The 22609-nt window shown below is 43.0% G+C and overlaps 1 protein-coding gene across 1 annotated transcript; it reads left to right on the forward strand.

Annotated features, from left to right (window-relative positions):
* Positions 1 to 4090: 4090 nt before the first annotated feature.
* Positions 4091 to 17226, forward strand: LOC125709726 (insulin receptor substrate 2-like). Its single transcript, XM_048978474.1, has 2 exons — positions 4091 to 7476; positions 14952 to 17226. Exons 1-2 carry the CDS (start codon positions 4317 to 4319, stop codon positions 14954 to 14956), a joined length of 3165 nt encoding a protein of 1054 aa, XP_048834431.1. The 5' UTR covers positions 4091 to 4316; the 3' UTR covers positions 14957 to 17226.
* The last annotated feature ends 5383 nt before the right edge of the window (positions 17227 to 22609 follow it).

A 22609-nucleotide genomic window follows, 5' to 3' on the forward strand; every position in this document is an offset into this window, starting at 1 on the left:
TACAAAATTCAACAGAAAATTAATGCAATATTTGAACTTTTTAAAGTTTTGGATAAAAAATAGTCCTGTAATCAAATCAGTAACATATATGGTTATTAAACTGGAAGATTTCTTTACATATTGACAATAATAAAATTATATGAATAGCAATTATTTGATACTATTCAATATGGATTTTAAAATCTATATTTTGTATTTTTCTTAAGGTCAGAGATGCCCACGATGTGAGAATGTTGTGGTAACAAAGATCTCACCGCTGAAGTTGTTTTTGCAGCTGCGTGCGGGGAGAAGTCTGTTACCAAGCCATGATGTCATGAATCTTGATCTGACACATTAGCAAATCAACAAGAAAAGAACATGTCAAGATACTGGGACATGTGACCAAAAACAAACAAAAAACCCAGTAATAATAAGGGAGGGGCCTTCATAGCAGTGAATGAATTATATCTGACTGACTGCCGCAACATTAACCCCACAATTGGCAGCTGCTATTTAACTGGGGGGGGGGGGGGGGCGGTTGTCACTTCCCCAGCTCAGCTCATCGCATTAGAGATTCTAATCCTTTATTGAAAGATTATAAGTCCAATCATGCACTCATTTGGGAATTTTCATTCTTGCCTTGAAATTGAAAGGAGATCCAGCACACCCTGAGCGATACCTCTAATATCCCTGCTCCAAAACTGGAAGATGTATGCAACGAGCTGAACCCAACAACAGCAATGATATGTGTTGATTTTCGATATTTTCTAGTACTCTGTGCACCCTGTGAAAATTTGGTTTTATAGGGAACAATGGTCAATATACTGGAGTCCAGATTGCTGTGTAGAGCATCCCAACTGACACTTATTTTCAGAGCTGCCCAAAATTTAAATTATTGGCGTCAGCACTAATTACACTGTGTTTATCCTACATCTTTACACGAAATTTATAAGTATGAAACAAAGAGTAAGATGTGACCTGACCAATGGTTCCATTTAAGTCCTCATAAATAAGGTTTAATAGTCGTTTAATTAACTCCTAAATTGGTTCTCTACAACACATAATTTAATTGTTAATGCATATGCAAATGCATAATGAAGAATATGCAATGATAGCAGGCGCCAGATGGACAACAATATTAGGCTAATGATTTTGTTTTGCATTTCATGGGTAAAACAAAATGGATTAAACACCTTATTGCACTTTATAGACCCATGATTCACATTCTTTGATACGGTAGCTAATGAGTTAAACAAATACATACACCATTCTCCATTGGGGAGCTGTCTTGGCTGCTTTCAATCTTGCAAATAAGGTTGTAATAAGAGAGCACAAATGTGGCCATTCTTAAAAACGGCTCATAGGATATTATCTGTAAAGTTAATTTTATGTCTGTAAGAAAATCAACTGCTGTTCCAGGACTCTCAATGCCCCAATGCGTTCAGTGTAGCTGTAACCCAACGAGTAATAAGCATCTACTGATGCATCGCATATCAATGCGTTTCTCGACTCTAATACGTTTTCATGAAAGTTTAAATGTAAATGATATTTGATAAGTTTTTAATGTGAAGCATTTACATTAAATTTTAACTGGAAAAAAAATGGTTACCCGTTCAATACAATTTATATAAAATGAAAACGTGCACTTCAGATGCCTAGTAATTGTATGGAGATAAAAATCAAAAGACTAGTGTCAAACAGACCTTTATCAAACCTCCATAAAGGAAATGACGTGACCATGCATAAATACATTTTACCCAGAAGGGTCCTCAACACCAGAAATATGCTCATTATCTACTAAGCGTTTTGACAGTTATTTTTATTTTATATCAATCTATGTGTGACAGAAGCATATTTACAAGTAGGACTAATACAGTGAAGCTCTTACAAACATTCCAGTGAAATGAAAAGTTGTGAACAGCAGTGACTTCAAAGCTTGTAGCTTTTGAATGTTTTTCCTGACCACAGTGCTTCAAGTTAAACAGCTCCAGTGCATGCTTCCGTTAGCGCTGTATATAATGTGTGTTAATTCCTCGTTGAATGTATGTACACGATCATCAGTTTAAAATATATTACGTTTTGGTACATTCGTTAAACCAGAATATATAGTTTAATTCACGGCTCCAAAGATATTTTCAAATAGCTAAGTGTTGCGATTCAGCTGAATGACTTCAGTTCCTTTTTGGATTTGTGGAAACGGAACGAACCATACGCAGAAGGGTATGAGTAACCCCAAATGCGCGTCACGGTCCACGTAGACATCAGCACTTACGCTCGCTGCGATTTTACATCACAGCGCGTGTGAACAGCTTCCCCCACTGACTCCGGGAAGCCAGATGGTGGCAGTGTTCTTGGCATTTCTGGCACACTAAGGTACTCACTGTACTGAATATAATGCCAACGTTATTGCACAAAAAAATAATTAAATAATAATAATAATAATAATAACAAAACATTCTGCTTCTACACAAACAGATTGCTCTATGAAATATAATTTGATGTCTCACAGCAGTATTCCGGAGGGAGGGGGAGAGAAACGCATGTCGATACCAAAACATGTTTACCCGAATTCCTTAAATGTTTATAGCGATGCTATCAATAAATTGTGGCGTATTTTGCAGCATATTTCATATATGCTCATAAACCAGTTACACTCATAACTTATGATACTGCAGGATTCGTAACCCTGTTCGCGCAAATGATACATTTAGAAAAAGAACTTTGCATTAGCAAAGCGGAAATCACCCCCAGTGAAAATGTGTAATGTCTGGGTACTTGTGCACATCCAGAAGTCCGGAGCGCTAGTGGCTCTGGTAGCTTACAGCTAAATTCAGGCACTTATAAATAGACTGTCACACGCGTTATGCAACGAGATGCTCAAGCGCACTCAGCCGCTTCCTAATTTACATTTACAGTGTTTTAAACTTGGCACAATAACACATTCAACATACGTGATAATTGCCAGATTCACAGATGCATTTCACACTTTGCGATATGGATTTAGGAAGTGCCTTTTATTTATTTATTTGCGCTCCGTGACAGTGCTGCGGTGTGTGCTACGTAATACTTGTTTACAACTGAGAGCCCAACGATGGTGGCTGAAGCACGTTCCCACCCAACTGACTGCACTTGGGATGCTGTTTACGCCGTTTAGACTCAGGCAAAATAGTTTCACCTTCCCTTTACACTCCCTCTGGACTGCATACAATATAGGAGTTTTAGTTTTCACTTAAATTTGCCGTTAGCAGATGGAAAAAAAACATAGATCACCCTTCAACAGCCCGTTTCACGCATCAAGTATTTAAATTAGAGATGTAAACAAACCAGCTGGCAGCTTCAGTTTTTTTTCCAATGGACTCAAAACAAACTTAGAAAATTTATTTTAACAAAACATGCAACTGCGATAAGGGTACGTGTGATATACGAGTTTCGTGGAGAGAAAAAAACAGCATCAATTATAACGTACGTGTGCGTAAAACGTTACTACTCAAATCGACAAGCAGACGCTGCATTATAAAAAGCACCAAAATTTAACAAACATGGTTAATTAAAGAAAACTAATATGTATTTGCTGTAAAATACTCCGCAAAACATGCTCTTCAGTCGACATAAATACTTACTACTATATTTTCCCCCACATGCACATTTTAGCTTTTTCTCAGAAGACTACCCGCTGAATGGGCACAAGTTTTATTGCAATAAAATTGTATTTTTACGATGAAAGAGATACTGCACTGCTAACAGTCCATTTAAGACGAACCTTTAACGAACGACCCCCAAAATAAATACCCCAATATGACAGATATTCTGTTTATATGTTTTTTTTCTTCAAATTAATAATAGCAACAAAAAAAAACAAACAAAGAAAAATCATAAATAAAAAACAAACTTCAGTGAGTCAGAACTTCTGCAGCCTCCGCAGTGCTTTCGCCAGTACTAGCAGGGGCGGGGTGAACGCCGTAAAATGGGTGATACTTTTTCGGTCTGACGTGTAGCGTTACTATCAATCAGCCCATTCGACCAATTGGTCCAATGAGAAGATCAAATCGCACGCTGCCACGCCCCCTCAGGCTAGCCCCGCCCAGAATGAGTGTGTATTTTTCTTTTTTTGTTTTTTTGTAACTAAAGCTGGATGTGTAGAACGTCACATGTTTTTCTCTTTCAGTTCAGTCACTCGGCGATATGTGTTATATACTGTGAAACTATTGCAGGTACCGAATGGGAGTACACGGCGCCGGAGAGGGAATAGGGCGAGGAGATTAAGGACTTGGATTTATTTTTGCGATCGAGATCACATTTAACAAGTTAAGGAAAAAAGTGAGTCTGGGACCTGAGAAATGGCCAGTCCGCCGACTGCGGGAGAACACTTGTTTTCCAGCGTGAACGTCAGCAGTAATGTTAAAAAGTGCGGGTACCTGAAGAAGCACAAGCACGGCCACAAGCGGTTCTTCGTGTTGAGGGAGCCAAGCGAGGGCTCCCCTGCCAGGCTGGAGTACTACGAGAACGAGAAGAAATGGAAGAACAAGTCGGCTGCCAAGCGGGTGATTTCTCTCGGCTCTTGCTTGAACATCAACAAGAGGGCAGACGCCAAACACAAATACCTGATAGCGCTCTACACCAAGGACGAATACTTCGCCGTGGCTGCAGACAACGAGCAGGAGCAGGAGAACTGGTACAGCGTGCTGACAAATTTAATGAATGAAGGCAAACTGTGCGACGGATCGGCGTCCAGCTCCGCATCGTCTTTGGTCGGATTCGAGGAGACGAATTACGGTATGATCGCACCAGCCAGCGCCGCTTATAAAGAGGTATGGCAAGTAAATTTAAAATCTAAAGGTCTCGGTCAAGCCAAGAATCTGACCGGGGTGTACAGACTCTGCCTCTCCAGCCGGACGATAAGCTTCGTGAAGCTGAACTCGGAGGTCCCCGCTGTTATTTTGCAGCTGATGAATATTCGGAGATGTGGCCACTCTGATAGTTTCTTCTTCATTGAGGTAGGCAGATCCTCCTCCATCGGACCCGGCGAGCTTTGGATGCAGGCGGACGACTCTGTGGTCGCGCAGAACATACACGAGACTATTTTGGAGGCCATGAAAGCGATGAAAGAGCTGTCGGAGTTCAGACCGCGAAGTAAGAGCCAGTCTTCCGGCACTAACCCCATCTCCGTGCCCACCAGGCGGCACTTGAATAACTTACCCCCGAGTCAAACAGGACTGCTTAGGCGATCGAGAACGGACAGCATGGCAGCGATATCGCCTGTCAACAAGTTAACTTCCTGCCGGATTCGAACTGCCAGTGAGGGGGATGGTACCATGACTAGACCCATATTAATAAACAGGAACCCAATTACCCCCAACTCCAATCAAAACCACCTCATCAGATCTAACACTGTCAGCATTAGGCCCAGCAGGATATTTGAGTCCTCAGCACTTCAGCATAGTAAGTCCATGTGCATGCCTGTTTCCCACTCTCCTCCTTCCACTATCAGCTCATTGAGTTTGTCCTCCAGTGGTGGGAATGGCTCTGCTTTAGAAACCGGCCAGCGTCCAGCCAGTGGCAGCGCCTCAATCTCTGGATCCCCAAGCGATGGCGGGTTCATGTCGTGTGATGATTATGGATCGAGTCCAGGGGATGCAAGGCAGCACCTGGCTAACAGGAGTAACACACCCGAGTCCATTTCTGACACGCCGCCCAACCGAGAGGGTGACCTGTATGGGTACGTGATGATGGAGAGGATGGCTGGCGGCAACCAGAGCTGCAGGTGGATTTCTCGGGATGAAGGACTGGAGACGGTGCACCGGAAGAGGACATACTCGCTCACTACACCCTCCCAGCAGCGGACGCCTTCACAGCTGTCCTCTGCCTCTCTAGATGAGTATACTCTGATGAGAGCAACGTTCAACAGTGGCCCTTCCGGGCTGGGTTCACGTACAGCTTCCCCAAGGGTCACTTATCCGGAAGATTATGGGGACATCAAAATCGGACCTTTAAAAAGTCTGAGTAACAACAACCTGGATGAAAATGGGTACATGCCCATGACACCTGGAGTGGCTCCACAGGGGGTTGAAGATGGAAACTATGTACCTATGATCGTCTCGGCACCTAAACAGATCATGAGACCTGGCTTACAAGCTCAGACGACCGGAAACGGATACAGAACAGTGTCACCTAGCAGCTGCTCTCTGGATGACAGCGGCTACATGCGAATGTGGTCTGGCTCCAAGTTGTCGATGGAGAGCGCAGATGGGAGGCTGACAAATGGTGAATACGTGAACATGTCACCCGTCGACCCCAGCGTGTCTGTCATGCCTCCGGACTTCTCCGCCAGGACTCTGCCAGGCGAATCCGCCCAAGGTTGTTCCACCTTCACCTCATTGCCTCGCTCTTATAAAACACCGCTCCCCAAAAATGGAGACAGTGACCAGTACGTGGTGATGAACTTGCAGACTCAAAAGATTGTGGAGGAACCAAACTACTGTGCAATATCTGCCAATCATACTGCAACAACATCTGGCTCCACCCCTCTGCCCATCACGAAGAATGTCGGTGACAGTTTGGGACACAAAGGCAGAGCAATCAGGCCCAACAGATTACCACTGGACTCAATAAGGACACTTCCAAGTATGAACGAGCACCCTTTACCTAATGAACCAAGAAGCCCTGGTGAGTATATTAACATAGATTTTGGTGAAAATGCAAAGTCTTATCCCCCCTCCCAGTCGTCAGACAGCCTGGCATCATCAACGGGCTCAGCTACCAGCCTCAGAAGATCCCCCTTCTCCGATTACATGAACACAGACCTGGGTATATTGTCACCCAAGGCAAGTGATGCCCCCACCGACCCCTTGAATGCCACGTACAAATTATCTGTGTGCCAGCCTGCGAAAGAGGAGTACCCCAAAGAGCAAGTCGACTTGGTGTGCCCCCCTGACACGGAGAAGGACGATTACACGGAGATGACATTTGGCATCAGCGCCTCTCCTAAGCCTGTCCCACAGACTTTTGAGAGAGTGGATGCCAGCAGTGCGGTCCAGAGGTTATCCCTCCGAGATCCGGGGCTTCCAGGGGTAGAGGCGTTCATGGTGTCTAGCCCCCTTGTAGACCCAGACAGAGGTGCGAAGGTGATCCGGGCTGACCCCCAGGGGCGCAGACGTCATAGCTCTGAAACCTTTTCTTCTACAACAACGGTCACACCCGTCTTTCCCTCCTTCGCCCATGATGCCAAGAGGCACAATTCCGCCTCTGTGGAAAACGTCTCTGTGTGGAACAGCGAGGGCTCCGACGAAGAGTATGGGAGCCCTGTGTGTCGGGAGACTTCTGCAGGCTTCCAGAATGGTCTCAGCTACATTGCCTTAAACCTGATGGACGAGAATCTGGGGACGTGCAAAAATCTTGTGAAGTTCAAAGCTGCCAGTTACTGCAAAGGAGACATAAATGGAATACACTCCACTACTTTTGTGGGCTTGGGTTTTAAGGAGACGGCCACCACAGTTAAAGGTGAGCAACTAATATGCTTTTATTGGCTTTTTTTCGCTTAAATGTAGTTTTTTCCCTTTCTTTTAAAATACAGAATAAATGTATATCTATATGTATATAAGTTTAGCAGTATTTTGTACCGGTATTTTTGTACTACTGAATGGTAGGCACCGTTATTATTATTTTGTATAAGATGCAAATGATTTAAAACGGTATTTCATAATTACATGTGGCATTATATTACACACGTACAGTAAAACATCCATGCAAACGCAAAGAGAGGTCGATTTCAGTAATGACGTTCAGTCCTGTATTGGAAGCTGTCGCCAGTGAGGGGAAACACGACACCGTCCAATGGTCCTGCAACCATTAAATATGAATGCAATACGCATTTAAGTTGGGACTGTAGTTTCAAAGTACTGTTTTTAAGTGTTTCCCGTGTCCTTTTAATTATGCAAAATCCCCCTTAAAATAGCATGTTAATATACACGACGCCCTATGAAATAAAAAAAAAAGTGATTTAACACCACAACGGTAATGTTATGCAATACTCGTCTAGTTGTGAGATTTTACCGACATACAAGGTTGTTTTTCTATAGGATCGGCGCACAGACGTTATCGTTATCAGAAAATATAAGAAATAACGACGAATAGCCGTTTTTTTTTGGGGGGGGGGGGGGTTACGATTTTCAAGTCGTTTGTATATGATTTTAAAATCGCCATTGGGGAAATATGACACAGCGCTGCCTACGCAGTCAGAAGTGAATTTCAAGATCAATATGTCTACAGAATAATTAAAAAAAGACGGCATATAGTGAAAATCCTGAATTACTGCCTTGATGCGGATTACTGTAAGGTTTAGCGGGAGTGATTGCAGTACTGACGCAGTTGGTGATGGTAAGGTATATAACCTATGGTTTCAGGAAAGGGGGATGAGATGAAGTTGAGCATGAAGCGTGTACAAGCGAATCTTAATTACCTGCGGTGTGTATGTTGTTAGCTCCTGCATGTAGTCTGTTTTATAAGGGGGCATTAAAATCTTATGTTTTCACCTTGTACTCGTGATACGGGGTATACTAAAATAGCCGTCATCTAACACGGTTCATTGGTCGGCATATTCCAGCGCTTTGCAATCTTCTTGAAGCCTCTCTTCAGTCGGTGGTGCTTCACCTTTACAGAAAGCTGAGCACCCTCTAGAGGACATCAAAGTTGTTCAGGAGACTAACCTCAGAAACCTTCGGGCGAGCGTTTATGGCGGTCTCTCTTCGTGGTTTTTAATATCAAACGGGATTGCACTAGTGTGGTGGCGATATATAATGTAGAAGAGATTTCCAGTAATAGAAATTTAACTGCTTCTTTATAAATAATAAACAAGCTGTGAGGGTAACATGAGATTTCCAAGATTTTTTTTTTTTGGTGTGTTCCAGAAATAGGACATGCAAGCAGTACCCAGGTGAAAACAGCAGACTGTACACCTTATTGCTTGTGAAGCCAAGCCGAATTTATGCAGCTTGTTTTTTTTTTTTTTTTTTGTGCAAAATGATTTTACAGGCACCCGCAACCAACACTGATTTAATGTTGATATCATTAATATTCTAAAATATAAAATTGTCAGCGCTGTCTTAGTTTTTGCTTTATAGCCACATTAAGGGGCTGGGTGAATGGGTACAGTCTGAGGAATCGCCCACTTCACTTTGGGTTAGCTAGCTCTGCCCTCGTCTTTGGCTGAAGCTTGTGAGCCCCGGGGCCTGTTCTCTCTCATCTCCCCTTAATTGCACATGTGTAGCTCTCTCCATTTGCACGGTTTTCACACACCGGTGGCTCAGTTCCTATCTGGGGTGCCGTGTGTGGTAGTAGGAGTCGCTCCCCAGGCTAAGAACAAGTGAGTCAGTTGTTTATCAGTTGTCAGGTACTCCGCTGCATGGCTGGAATGCAGAGGGTGTGCAAAGGTTGCTGGGAGAGGTGAATGCTCCGCTTGTTTTCGTGACCTCCCGGGTTGCAGCAGGCTTTTATTCTTCCGACAAACATGAGGAAAACACGACACTTTGCCTGGAGAACCAAGTCCGACCCCGGCTGCTTCTTGTAAACCTCCAGTAAATGTTTGAGTATTTAGTAATCGCCCCGTAGCATTTATTTGCACATTCTGAATTACTGAAAATGCTGACCCAGTGTTACATCAACAACGGTCTGTACGATTATTATGTTTAAGAAAACCCCTCCCGTTTCTTTATCGATTTTAATTTATTATTTTTTTTGTTGAAAAACATTTGGAAAGGACATCCTTTTTAAGTGTCCTAAAAAGGCATGTTCATTCATCACACTGGCCTGTAGAGAACCTTCAAACGTAGTTGCATTCTTAAGCACGAAAGTGGCAGGCATCTAATTCAATAAACGTAAGTCGGCTTCTGTCCCTGTCTGAGGTAGGCAAAGGGTCGGGGCGGTGCATCCAAAACAATGGCAAGCCACGACAGGTCACACTCCTGCTGGATGCTGTCCTGGCAGCTTGAAACAGCCCCTGCCTGGTTCTGTTCAGCTCCTTGGCGGGGAGGGGGGGGGGTGTTGAGTTCCTCAGCCGAAGCCGATTGGCTGCCTCATCTTGTGAGGAGTTCAGCTGAAAGACATGTCCGTGGGCTGCGAAAACACTGGTGGGGGTGGGGGCTAGCTTAGCGCAACGGTTGAGATTCAAAACAAACTGAGGATGCATGCAGAGACAGAACCGGCGAGGTGTGAGCTAGGAAAACCGACGCAATGAACCGCGGCGGTTATTTACGACCGACTTCCGAACGCAAGATTATCCCAAAAAAGATTTCACTTACGCCACAGCCTCATATGGTCATAATAAAGGAATTTGGCAGCGGTTAACCTGCTTTAATAATTAGAAGCAGACAAACATGTTTGCTACAATTTTCCAGGTCTAAATCTCACATATCCCACAAGCCCAGAAGCTGTTTAGGACATTTACTGCCTGCTCATTAACACGTGACTGTTGTATTCGGAATGTGAATTATTCAGTTTGTTTATCAATTGATGACAGAGACTTTTTTTTTTTTGGTCAGGCTTCTAACAAACAGGCAGAATGACCCAAGGGTCACGTCGATAGAACAGTCTGACTTCTGCACTGCTGACGAGCGATGACTCATCAGTGTCAGGTCGCGCTAGATTGTACGGGGGAAGAGCGAGGTCTTGGTATCCAAAGGCAGCTGGGCGAGTTTGCCGCTTGTTGCAGTCTCTTCTCATGAATGGGTTGCTGCTCTGCTGTGTTAACTCCCCCCCCCCCCCTTTTGTCAGTGCTTCTCTGAGCCTGGAACTTCCCTATGTGAGGAAGAGCTGCAGTCTTTAGCTGCACCTGATTGGTATCGGCCACATCGGTACTCTGGGGGGCACACTGCCTCCCCCAGGAACCTTAACACTTCCATTTTCTTTAAAACAATCACGAACATGTGAAGTATCAGAGTGTGGAAGGTTATGGACGTACAGTTGAAAAGTGCTTAATCTGTCTGCAAATTACACCCCCTCCCTCCGCATTAACCCTCCAAAGTGCTGGACCACATAGCATTAAGGACAAAGACTCTTGTGCCTCTGCTGTACCTCTCATGTCAAAGTTTCCTTGCGGTCAGTTCAGACTCGGTGATTAAAGTAGGCTCGGATGTTCCATCCGCAGATAACGCTGCCAATGTTGCCCACCTTCGGTGCGACGTCAGGGAGGATTACCTCATGCCGGAGATTTCGCTGCTGAGCAGCCTGCTTTGTTTAAAGTTGGGAGGAGTCACTTCCAACCCCCAAGCGTTTCCAGAAAAGAGGTGCACTGGCACCAGGATTACAGAAGGCACCGAGTTCCCGTACATTCCAGAGAAACGAGCTGTTACAGGATAAGCACCTCACCCCCCCCCCCCCCTAGCTCTGTACAGGCTGTTCTGAAATAGGCCAGGTAAGACTGATGCTGCGCAGTAGGAGCAGAGATGGGGAGGGGGTTGCCTTTCTGTCCTGTGAGCTTTGAGTAAAATTGGCGCTCCTGCCCGGATCTCCGTGCCCCGTACCGCGCACAGATTAAACTCTTATCAAAAACCTTTCCCTTCAGTTCAAGGCTTCGTCCTTACAGTCATTATAAACAATGTGCACACCCTGGTGGATTGTAACCGAACTTAAATCCTCCCATTAATTGGGGGGGCATTTGTGTTTTCTGACTGCACTGGAGAATAAGCTCTAACATGAAAATCTCTTTAATGCAGCCCTGTAAATTTAATTCCTTCCGTAAATTTTGTATTACCTGAGACTTCTACAGTGTAAATAACTGTCCTCTTAAAAACATTTGAGTATTACGGGGTCAACAATAGTTCGCAAATCCCTTATTTGTCAACACAGAGGAAGCAAAATGTGGAAATAAATCAGTAAGGCTCTTATGGCCCTGCAGCCAATGGGAGACACTGTGGAATTCAAGCCAATGAGAAGCATTTGGATTCCCCCCCCCCCCCCCCCCCCCCCCCCCAGAAATTCTCATGCATGGGTGGCACTGGATCCCTAGAGCCTAGCATGGAGAGAAAGAGTAGTTTCTGGAAAGCAGAGCCTGGGAAATAGAATATATAAAGACCAAGCCCATGGTCTGTCACGTATGTGGAATGTAAACACAGACCGCGTTGGAGGAGGAGAGGATGGAGAATGGTCTCCATAAGCTTCCCTTGACAGGGCCTTGCTGCTGTGATGCCAGAGCTGACGAGTGTGCATTTCAGTGTCCGCTGAATGCATTTTCCAGGCTGCAATGGAGCCTCAGTCCAGGGGCTATATATAGATGATAAGGGAAAGCAACATCGAGTGGGCAGGGCAGGAGGTTCATAAGTTATTCTTGTACTGTTTAAATGTGCTGCTAATATTTATTTTTGTTGCTCACGCTTGAGCACACAAACAGTGGAGTTACGATGTTTAGAAATCATTTTGGTTAGTCTGTTTGGCTAGTGCTCTGTATTATTAAAACAGTGTAAACAAGCAGGAGTGCACCAATTAGCTCTGTTGCCTCATTTAGCTGGAGGTTTTATTGGTAGAAGAGGGAGTTAATGATCTAGGATGGTTCAGGACTGCTGCAACTGGCTTGGACTGGTCGGGCTTACTCCGATTGCCCCATGAACTCATCACATTGTCATCCCGCTTCATCAGTGCCACTCTGGTCTCCAGTACTAGAATGGAACACACGCACGGGTTTCCCCCAGCCAATCAGGCCCCTGGAGCGATTCGCTGTTCTCTCTCCACTGACGTCAATGTCTGAGCGGAAAAACACTTTGGCTATTTTGCATACGTAATCACCCTTTGCCGGTACCCAGAACATTCCCTGCAGTAGCTGTTGGAGGGTCCTGTTTCTTAGCGTCTGTTATGAATGCTCACATCAGGTAAACTTTAAGTCCTCGACTTTTACAAGTGTTTGAACCGGAGCATTTGTGATTTTGCAGAGTTCAATCTTGACATTCCTGCTCAACTTAGAGCAAATAAACACCATGCACTTGCCCTACCTCAAAACCAGGGAAGTCTGGTTAAGGTAATTGATGAATTAGGCTGACTTTTTGAACTTGCTGAATTCCGTTGTAAAAAGTAGCATGTCAGAAGTAGGAAAGTCCACTATTCTATAGTCATGTTTTAAAGGAGCTTGTATTGTATAGTTTTGCTATGGTTCAGCTGGGGCAGAGTTCTTCTGGCTGCAGTCCCATGTGGCACGTGAGAGTAGAATAAATGTGGTGATAAGTGTCCTGTCTTGCGACAAGGACAGGCTAATGCATGACAGTCAGGTGGTCTGCTCACGGTCTACTGTATGTCGGTCAGAGAAACCCCTGCTCCTCTTGCTGTGCACAACATGATTCAGCTGTCAATTTTGTTATTTTTGTTTCTTCTTTAAAATGGAGGGTTGCGGCTGTTTGCATTGAAATATATTATGATAATGATTTACCGTTAACCAAGGAGCTTGAAAACAAAAGATGTCTTGCGCATGAAGTCAAATCTGCGTGTTTATTTTTTTTTACGATATTTTCACTTTTCCACTAATGCCACGTAATGAAGGCTAGGTTTTAGATTAATTCATTTATTGGGGCACATAGTGTGCTAGTATGGCATGCATGAATTAGAAAACTCCAAAACATACCCCCAAGGTGAAATATCGCATTGTGTTTTGATCACCATGGAGCAGTTTATCGTGTTAAATCTTGTGAACTATCTAGAATTGTGAAGTAAATTATTCCTTGTTATGCTGATCTGATGAATTAAAACATGCTATATAACACGTCCTATGCTTTGGCAAAGTTCTGAGGTTTTTTTTCCGGTCACGTTGATCTTGGGTTTTATGCCACATAATTAGGGTCTTTGTTTTCTTTCTGGGGGGGGGGGAGACACTCACTCACAGTCAAAAAGTTGTCTGCCAATATTCCAATATTGCATTTACAAACTTCAAGTGCAGTGAAATGGAATAATGTGAACTCATTCAGTGTTGTCCCGTCATAGCAGAGATTCTGTGAATTTCATACCATGTCCAGCCTTATAGGAAATTGACGATTTCTCTTAAGTAACGCGTTATGTTATTACGTTGGGCTTTTACTGGAACAGGTTCTAACCCGGAGCTATTAGCATTAGTACGTTTGAAGCTTCCTCGATGGTCTCATACAATGAAATCATCTCTGGCCGTGATAAGATACTTTACGTAATTCTGGGAACCAAAAAGGGAAAAAAACCCCATTCAAATGGGGAAACAAGTCCAGCAAAGGACAATGAGTTTATTGTGGGGGGGGAGCTGCAGACATTCAATTGAGGGTTTGTAAAGGGCCGGGACCAAGTGCAGCTTTGTGAAAACATCTCTTGTGTATAATTTAAAAAAAAAGAGAAATGCCAACGTCAGGCCCAGAAACAATTTACTAACCCAAGACTTCCGGCCAAAACGAGGCCCTTGAATCAAGTCAGATACTCAGTTTCCACAAACAAATAGTGCTGAGAACCATAACCTAAATGCATTCAAGTATTTAATAAGGAATCGTAATGAAAGGGCCGCTTCATAAACAGGTTTATTCGGATTACTGGAACAAAACGTTCATACTTTAGAATTTCGTAGCAGGTCCCTATCAGCAACAAGCTCAAAAGATGCTGCGTGTCATCTGGTTAGAAGTAAACAACAATCAGAGATCATCTGGGAAGATGGACACTAAGTATCAGGCTGAACCCCAACCCCCGGGCCCCCCTCCTGCCCTGTGCCTTGGGTGTGCACCTGCCACTTCAGTTGCCTGTAGCTAAAGAGCACGCACTCCTTACTTGGTAATGGCAAGGGAATCGACTGCTTAACCTCCTCCTTTTTCTCCTTCTACTATTCCCACTTTGAAAGCACACAGAGGAGCAGGCAGTGGTCCGCTGAACCCGAGCACACCCAAGCCCTCATAGTCTCGCACATATTCAAACATATTAATGTTGTTTACCCTGTGATGTTGACCGAGAGACTAATCGAGCTTTCCCTGTTTTCGGTTTGCCCCTTTCAGACTAAACAGCGAGCTGGCTCTTCTCTCCGAGGAGCGAATGCGGAGCAGATCGTCGACAAGCGAGCAGACTCTGGCCGGTGAACCACGTGCTGCTGTCCACGACCCCTTGACCCTGGAGTTGCGCCACGGGCATGTTACGTGCGGCTCCTCTTCCCCATCTTGCCTCTTGATCGGGAACCATCACGTTGCTGCTCTCTAGATAATGTCGGGCGCTAACGGTCGTAGCGTGCAAATATTTAAAACTAGCGTACACTTCTTCCATGTTGTGATCCTGCCACTTGTTGTAATCAGGCTTCAGATAGTGTGGCCAGTGAACTTCATTCTCAAACCTGTGAACCAAACCTGGAAGTAAGATTTCTCACTTTTTGTTGTACGGTACACATTTGTATATACACAAAGGCTACATATTTATTGATCTGGCTGTCTGTGTGTGCCTTTTATGCATGCAGTCCAGAGGTGAACTCTTTTAACAACAAATTCGATAGGAAAATTGCCCTACCTCAGAAACAGACCGGTTATTATTGTTATCTTACTCAAAATATATAAGATTTAAATTTATTTTCAAGTTTGAATGTTTCATAAAACCAGTGCATAGCCTTACGGACCTTGTCATATAACATTTCTACTAAAGATGTTTAGTTTGGACCTGTACAGGCAGAAATACTGGCGTGCTGTTTGCAATGAAAACTGAATGTTTCTAAAAATGTTCACTTTTTGTCAAGTACTCAGCTTCTGAAATCAAAGACTTTACTGTTTTTATTTTTTTCTTATAGTTTTTTTTATTTATTTTTTAGTATTAAAGATATTTGCATAAAACGTCACAAGGACATTCTATCTTGCTTGTAAAGAAAACAGATATGGATAGCTATATAGAGAACAGGCTTCTAGAAGAACCATGCACAGCTTTGGAGGGAAGCTTGACTCTTTGATGTAAATGCACACACAGAACTGTACGTCTGCGAGTCGAAACGATTCATTTTACTGTTTAAGAAAGCACCTCCGTAAATACAAAAGAATAATAATAATAAAAAAAATCACGGGCACCTTCTCACCTTTAAACTGTAACCTCATTCCTCATCCTCTGGCGATTTGGGCTATGCTCACGTCTGAACTCTACATTGATAGAAGCTCCCGTTGGCCAAAGTAAGGGGCTGCTTTGCCCCTCTGCTCCACAGCTGCTCCCCCAGACCAGCAACGTCTTGCTGAGAATCCCAGCTGTGAAGGAGTGGTTGCGTCGAGCGATGGGCGATGGGTAAAAGGCCCCTCATAGATACTCTTATCAGGGATGCTTTTAGAGGCTTCTGGCCATAACTGCTGCTCTCTCGCTAGGTGTGTTGGACTGAGATGAGCTCGACAGAACCGACACGATGTCTGGCACTTCCAACACTTAGATTGTACCACAGGACATATGAATGTAGAGCATTCGCTGTTCTCCACTGGAGATAAGTTAATTAAATAATTCCAATCGTCAGTTCAATGGAACAAAAGCATGTGTCTGACTGCGTAGTGAGAGCTCATTTTACATGACATTGCCTGATGCTGTAAATACTGTACAAATGCAAGGAAGATGAAATTAAGTAATTTAACCATCTTTAACATTTAAGGTTTGGAATAACTTATGTCATTTATTGTATATATTATATATTTCTTTGAATGAATTCCCCAAACAACTATAGCACTAATAAAAGTATGTGTTAAAGACATTTTGAGGCAGGAGCAGTAAGATTGCAAAATGGTTGCATACAGGTATTGTTCTGTGTGATTAAATGCCACTAAAACTATTTTGTAACAATATTGTAAAAAAAAAAAAAAATTCAATGTCATGCTTGATAAGGAAAAAAAACCTTGGTACTTGGTTATAATTCAGCAACAGCATATGCAATATTTACTTTAAAAAATTACCTAGTTTACAGAATGGAACCAAATGTATAAATAATATGTAATATATTTGTTAAATCTGAAAATGAAATTAAAATATTGCTGTTTGTACATGTTTTCTGCCAACATTAAAGTTTGTTTTCTTTATTTTTGAGAACCCGACCCTTAAAGTTCACAATGGTTTCATCAAAAGTTTATCTCTATTGATTCTCAGTATCAAAAGGTTAAATATTAAGAGGCCTGTTTGACTTTGCTGTGTCTTCCATTGTACATATTTCATATACTGTTAATTGTGATGCTACGGGAAAGTAATTTAAACTAGTGTAGTTAAGTATTGCTTTAGTCTGTATTAATTATGGATTGCCACATGCAATAAAAATTACATTATTTAAGAAAATGTCTTATGTCTCCATGTTTCGTTTTTCTCAGGAAGGATCTGCATTGAATAGTCAAAATCAAGCCCTTATTTTGTAAACAGTTATACAAAATAAAAATATGTGAAATGCCTTAAATATGCAGGTGGGGGCACATTTAGAAATGCAGAAGAGTGCAGTACATCCAGCGTTTTGGGTTTGACGTGTGGGGGAGTTTGTATGATCTCCTTCTGGGGTGGTGGGGGGGGGGTGTTTTGTTGGGCTTTATTTTTATCATCCCACTGGACAAGAAAAATATTCCCCCCCAGGGGACCAATAAAGTTCTATATTATCCGATTACGGTATCTTTGGGGTTCTGTGTGTGTGCCTGGTATCGCCGCTGTCTCTCATGCCCTGCTCTATCTTGAATAAGCTTTATTGTCTCTAGGCTGAGTAAATGGTTCTTGGAAAATGGATTGATAGCTGAATGTTAAAATTGTATGTTGATTCCTTTCTCTCCTGAATGACCAGCTTTTAATAACTATCTAAAAGTATATATACTATTTTTTGTTGGTAGCCCTCCCCCCAGCTAACTGTAAGAAGTATTCCATAACTGTAAAAGAATACATAATTTGATTATGAAATTATTATTGTTTGCCCTCGGTCCTGTGTTACATGCTTATAAATTCTCTTGCTCGGATGAATTGAAATGGTAATTAAGCCATTTAAGTTGAGTAACTGGGTATTCTGTGAGGCTGCTGTTTGTGGAGAAATAGAATCTAAACGTTCGTTGGCTTTAACGGCCGTACACGCCTCTACGAAGCCTGGAGCTCGTTCGGTGCTGAGAGGGCTACCACGTCACGGTCACTGATCAGTAACGGTTGTGGCGTTCCAGATGCTGCGACTGTATAGGGGCTCCCTGCACACGGTGTATCCCCCCCCCCCCACACACACACACACACACCCCATCAGGCTTTGGCCAGGCTGTTCTGCAATGAGCCGTGAGCCGTGCTAATGAGGTCAAGTGACAAGCACTGGAAATGGAACAGGACCAATCTGTCGCTTTGGCCAGGAGAAGCCTCCTCCCCTCTGACGCAGGAGATGCACACAGGGTGGGTGGGGGGGGACAGCAGAGATTATGGGCTCTCGAACCCAAAATCAGAAATTCACGGCGGGTCCAGATGAGCAATTGACATTTACAGTGAGTGATTAAATGAATTAATGACGAGTGCTTTGGGCCGAAGTGTCCCACTCGACAGTATAATGTACATGTGTGCAGGCTTTTGTTCCAACTGAGCTCTCAGTTAGTCCATTCAGCTTTTTGTGGAGTCGGTGTTGTTTTTCCTTTTGTGTTTCAATAGTTTTTGGTTTGAACTATTAAGAAAGTGAATGTCTTATTAATCCAGCCTAGATATTTACTTTCTTTTGCATGTTTCATAAATGATTAAAGAGGAAACACTGACCTTCCACTTAAGCCCTGCATCCGTGTTTTGAAAAATGTTATCGACTGATCAAGTTGATTTTATATATACACACAGACGTATAACTTTTGATTAAATTTAGATAAATATTTATGTATGTGTGTGTGCGTGTGTGTTTTGATTGATTCACTTAAATCGTCACTGCTGATAGGTAGCTAGCTAATTAATGTTAATTGTTAATTGTAAATATAAAGCGAGAATAATTTGAATGTTATTCACACTGAGATACCTGAGAACGTAAGTCCATTTAAAATATTAAACTGTCCACTGACGCATGTTTGAAGGCAGTTTTCTAGTTGTAGTGGTAAGGGTGTCTATTGCATTAACTTTATTATGCATAGTATTTTCTGACAAAATGTGTTTTTCATGCTCCTGAGATAATGGATTTTTGGAGATACATGTTTTTCGTAGGACAGCAATGATATAATTTAATAAACAGCTCAGTCAAAACTACTTAACAGTGGGCTGCCAGGACCATGGCTAGGAACCTTGACTTGAAGCCTGCCTGTAGCAAACGGAAGGGCGAAGCAAATGAATGAAGATGGGAGAATGAAGAAAGGATGCCGCATTTCTATAATCAAAGATGGAGGCGTTAAATAATACTGCACTCCTAACTTAAAGGGGAAGAAAAGGCCAAATCTCACTTCATCCGCATCCTCAGTCACAGACCGCTGATAGCACTCTCACTCTCTGAAGCTGCAAGACCTAATAATTGATCGCGTTAAACAGTTTTTAAAATGCGCCACAGACACAGTCCATGCTGCCTTGGATTTGTGGTGGTCCATATCCTTTTTTGGTACATGGAGCCCCCCACAGGGAGCAGTAACACTCCCCCCTCCGGCTGGCTCCCACACAGTGGCAGTGCTTGCATTAAGCTACTGTGGAGACTAGCATTCTGAGGTATCAGTGGAGGTTTTGGATTTGAGACGTCTTTGAGGAACTCTGCTACAGAACATGCTATTACAGTATATTATACTCGTATATGCTATTATATTACAGGGTAACTCATCATGTCTTTTTGGTGCCCTATTACTTCAGATCACACATAACATAAAACCCACAACATATATAAAAAATCAGTTTATTTACAACTACTCTTCAAATCTCACTGAAGTAGTTAGGAAAACAAAATCTGTTTTTTTCATGAGCAAGAATCAGGTTAAAATGTGTAGGGAATGTCATGTTGACCCGCTGCTTATCTCACGGGCCAAATGCGTATATGAACCAGGCTGTCGTAACAAAGTCTGCGGTGAGTGATGCCACGTTGTGGCTGCAGAGCTCCACCTACCCGGACCCTGAGGGAGTGAAACATCAGATGGCTTCTTTATGCAAGTAATGCGACCTGTTCCCCAAGGAGACGCTGCTTTTACAGTCAAAGATCCTTAGAAGTACTTAAGGAAATGGGATGTTTCCGGGAATCGGGGGTGGGGGGTATCACCTTACATCAGCTGGTGTCTGCCTTTCTGGGGAAGCAACCAAGTGGCATAAGACACCCCAAGAACCCCCCCCCTCCCCAATCTCTCATTAAACAGGCCCTCTATGAGTTACCCTGATAGCCATCCAAGCATTGGTCTTCTTTTCATGGCAGTGGTGACTGTCCCCAGGGACACTAAGGGTTAGGGGGTAGGTGGTGTGTGGAGGGGTGATGAACTATGTGGATACATCTGACTGTTTATTGCCAACCCCAGGAGGCACCCGAGAAGGGCACTTAAAGAGCCCAGGGCAGGTGGTGTTTCTCGAAGGGGTAAGAGGTGGGCACTCCGTTTCAATTAAAACAGCAGATGTTCTACCATAATCCCGCTAAAGGATGCAATCCCATCTTCTGGTGTACCTAAATTACGTTCTGCACATCTTAGCGAGAGGGAGACGAGCCTGAATGGACAGCCCTCTTTCGTTTCTAAGGGTGCTAAGCATTGTGAATAGATAAATTATCGATCTAGGAAATTTTGCCCCTTTAAAAATCACTTCCACTGCTTGCACAACAGTTGATTTACGAAACAATATTTGGCCTGATTAGACAATGCGTAAGTCCACAGCCCCTGCCTTGCATTCAGGACTCTTATGCAACAATCTCATTCTGGTGTTGTGCAATCCACAAAACCACCATCCCCCCTCCCCCGATTGCCCATGTGAAACAAGGGTCAGTGGGTATCAGAGCCTTAATCCTCTTCTCCTGTCCCTGATTCATCATCTCAAGCCCTACCACCAGCTGGTCATTGCTGCTCAGGGTATATACTCCAGTGTTGTGGTGCCACGTATAAACAGGCCCATCAGAACTTAAAATGATGTCTCAGAACCATTCATAGATCCATAGGTGCATATGCATTGCTACCTTAGGGGTGGCGAGTTACAATGACGTAGTGGAAACATGGACCAAGGGATGACTTCTGTTGCTTTCTTTACCTTCTCTCATGGCATCATCAAGAAGAGGAAAATAGAACAATCAAGGCAAAGACTAAAAAAAAAATCATTCAAACGTACAGGTTTGGTGACTTCACTACGGAATTTACAGCATTGGCTCGTCTCTTTCATAACCCACACAATATCGCAAAAAAATCAAACTTCTAAAGCTCTTACTTGGCTGAAACTCAACAACGTTCTTCTAATAAAACTGTTTATGGCTGCTGACTTCTTCTCTCTGAAGATACCTAAAAATAGCTCCGCGCTCCTATTTATTTTTAGCTTTTGGGAATCTACTTCATTTCTTCAAAATCTTTTGTATCCAATAAAGTAATCCAGTTACTAAAATGACCAGGTAAAATTTGAAAATCAGATCAGAGCCCAACAGCATTCCAGCTTAACAACCATGTCTGGTGTTGGCCATTAAAAAGGGAATGCTAAAAATTCCTTAAATTCTTTTTTCTTTCTTTCTTTTGTTTTAAACAGTAACGACAAAAGGAGCCCTCTGTTCACGAGAAGCAGCGCCTGCAGGATAAGCCAGGCTTTGCTTGTAAACGATCGAGGAATGCCGTTGATTCCTCTTGCCATTGTTTGTTTACCTTAAGCTGTGCTTATCCAAATTCCCAGGCTCTCCTTGAGATCTTTCAGATGTTTCAGATCTGAATTGGGTGTGTGACCCTCTCGCGGTGTATCAGCCTGAAACACCTTCCAGTAAGACTTCATAATCAGCAAGTCGATCTCTACTCATTCTGGTATCTATGGTTTTTGTGTCTTTAAAATAATTGTGATCTTTGGTAAATGATGACAGAAGACGAGCCAGAAACCTGGTGTGAATGAAGCTTTTCATGTTGACAATATTCCAAAGGTGGGGTGATGCGATACTATAATGACTAAACCTGAGGAAGTGTATGTTTATTTAACACAGGTATGTCCCTTGTCTAAAGATTGACATTTCACAGTTGAACGTCAACAGTGTATTAGCTATGTGTGTGTCTGTTTATTGAAGGGTTTTTCCTCTGATGTTGTTATATATAATATGAAATTAGGAGTATTTGAAGTTTACGGTACCTCACGACATCAGTTACAGTCGCCATAAGCAATAGCTAAGTGAAATGAATGATTTTCACCCTAAATCCCATCTGATGCACAATTAATGTTAATCTCTGTGAGTCCTGGATATGACCAACGTCTGGACAGATCAACATGTACTCCAGACTATAACCTTTCCTGTCTATTTCTGGTGAGTGGAAACAAACCTGTAGTGGACCGGTGCTCTAGTAACTATCGTGTTTCTTTTGGTGGGGAAGTGAGCAGTAGTGGTAGGGGGAGCTGCTGGGTGCATATGGAGGTTCCTGAATGGGACTGTAGAGGAAGAGTCAAGGAAAAAGCAAGTGGAGTGTTTCTAGTGGAAAGGTTTATTTGGTGTGGCACATAAACAGGCAAAAACACAATAATATAATCTCTTAAAAGACGTTAACCTCCAAATCAACCTGTTTTAGCGTTACATGCATTTAAAGTAGAAATATACTTTAAGAAATGAACCTTT

This window comes from Brienomyrus brachyistius, chromosome 16 (genome assembly GCF_023856365.1).
Source record: "Brienomyrus brachyistius isolate T26 chromosome 16, BBRACH_0.4, whole genome shotgun sequence".
NCBI lineage: Eukaryota > Metazoa > Chordata > Actinopteri > Osteoglossiformes > Mormyridae > Brienomyrus > Brienomyrus brachyistius.

Excerpts from the sequence above, each read along its gene's own strand:
- LOC125709726 (XM_048978474.1), top strand. The coding sequence starts at position 4,317 with ATGGCCAGTCCGCCGACTGCGGGAGAACACTTGTTTTCCAGCGTGAAC.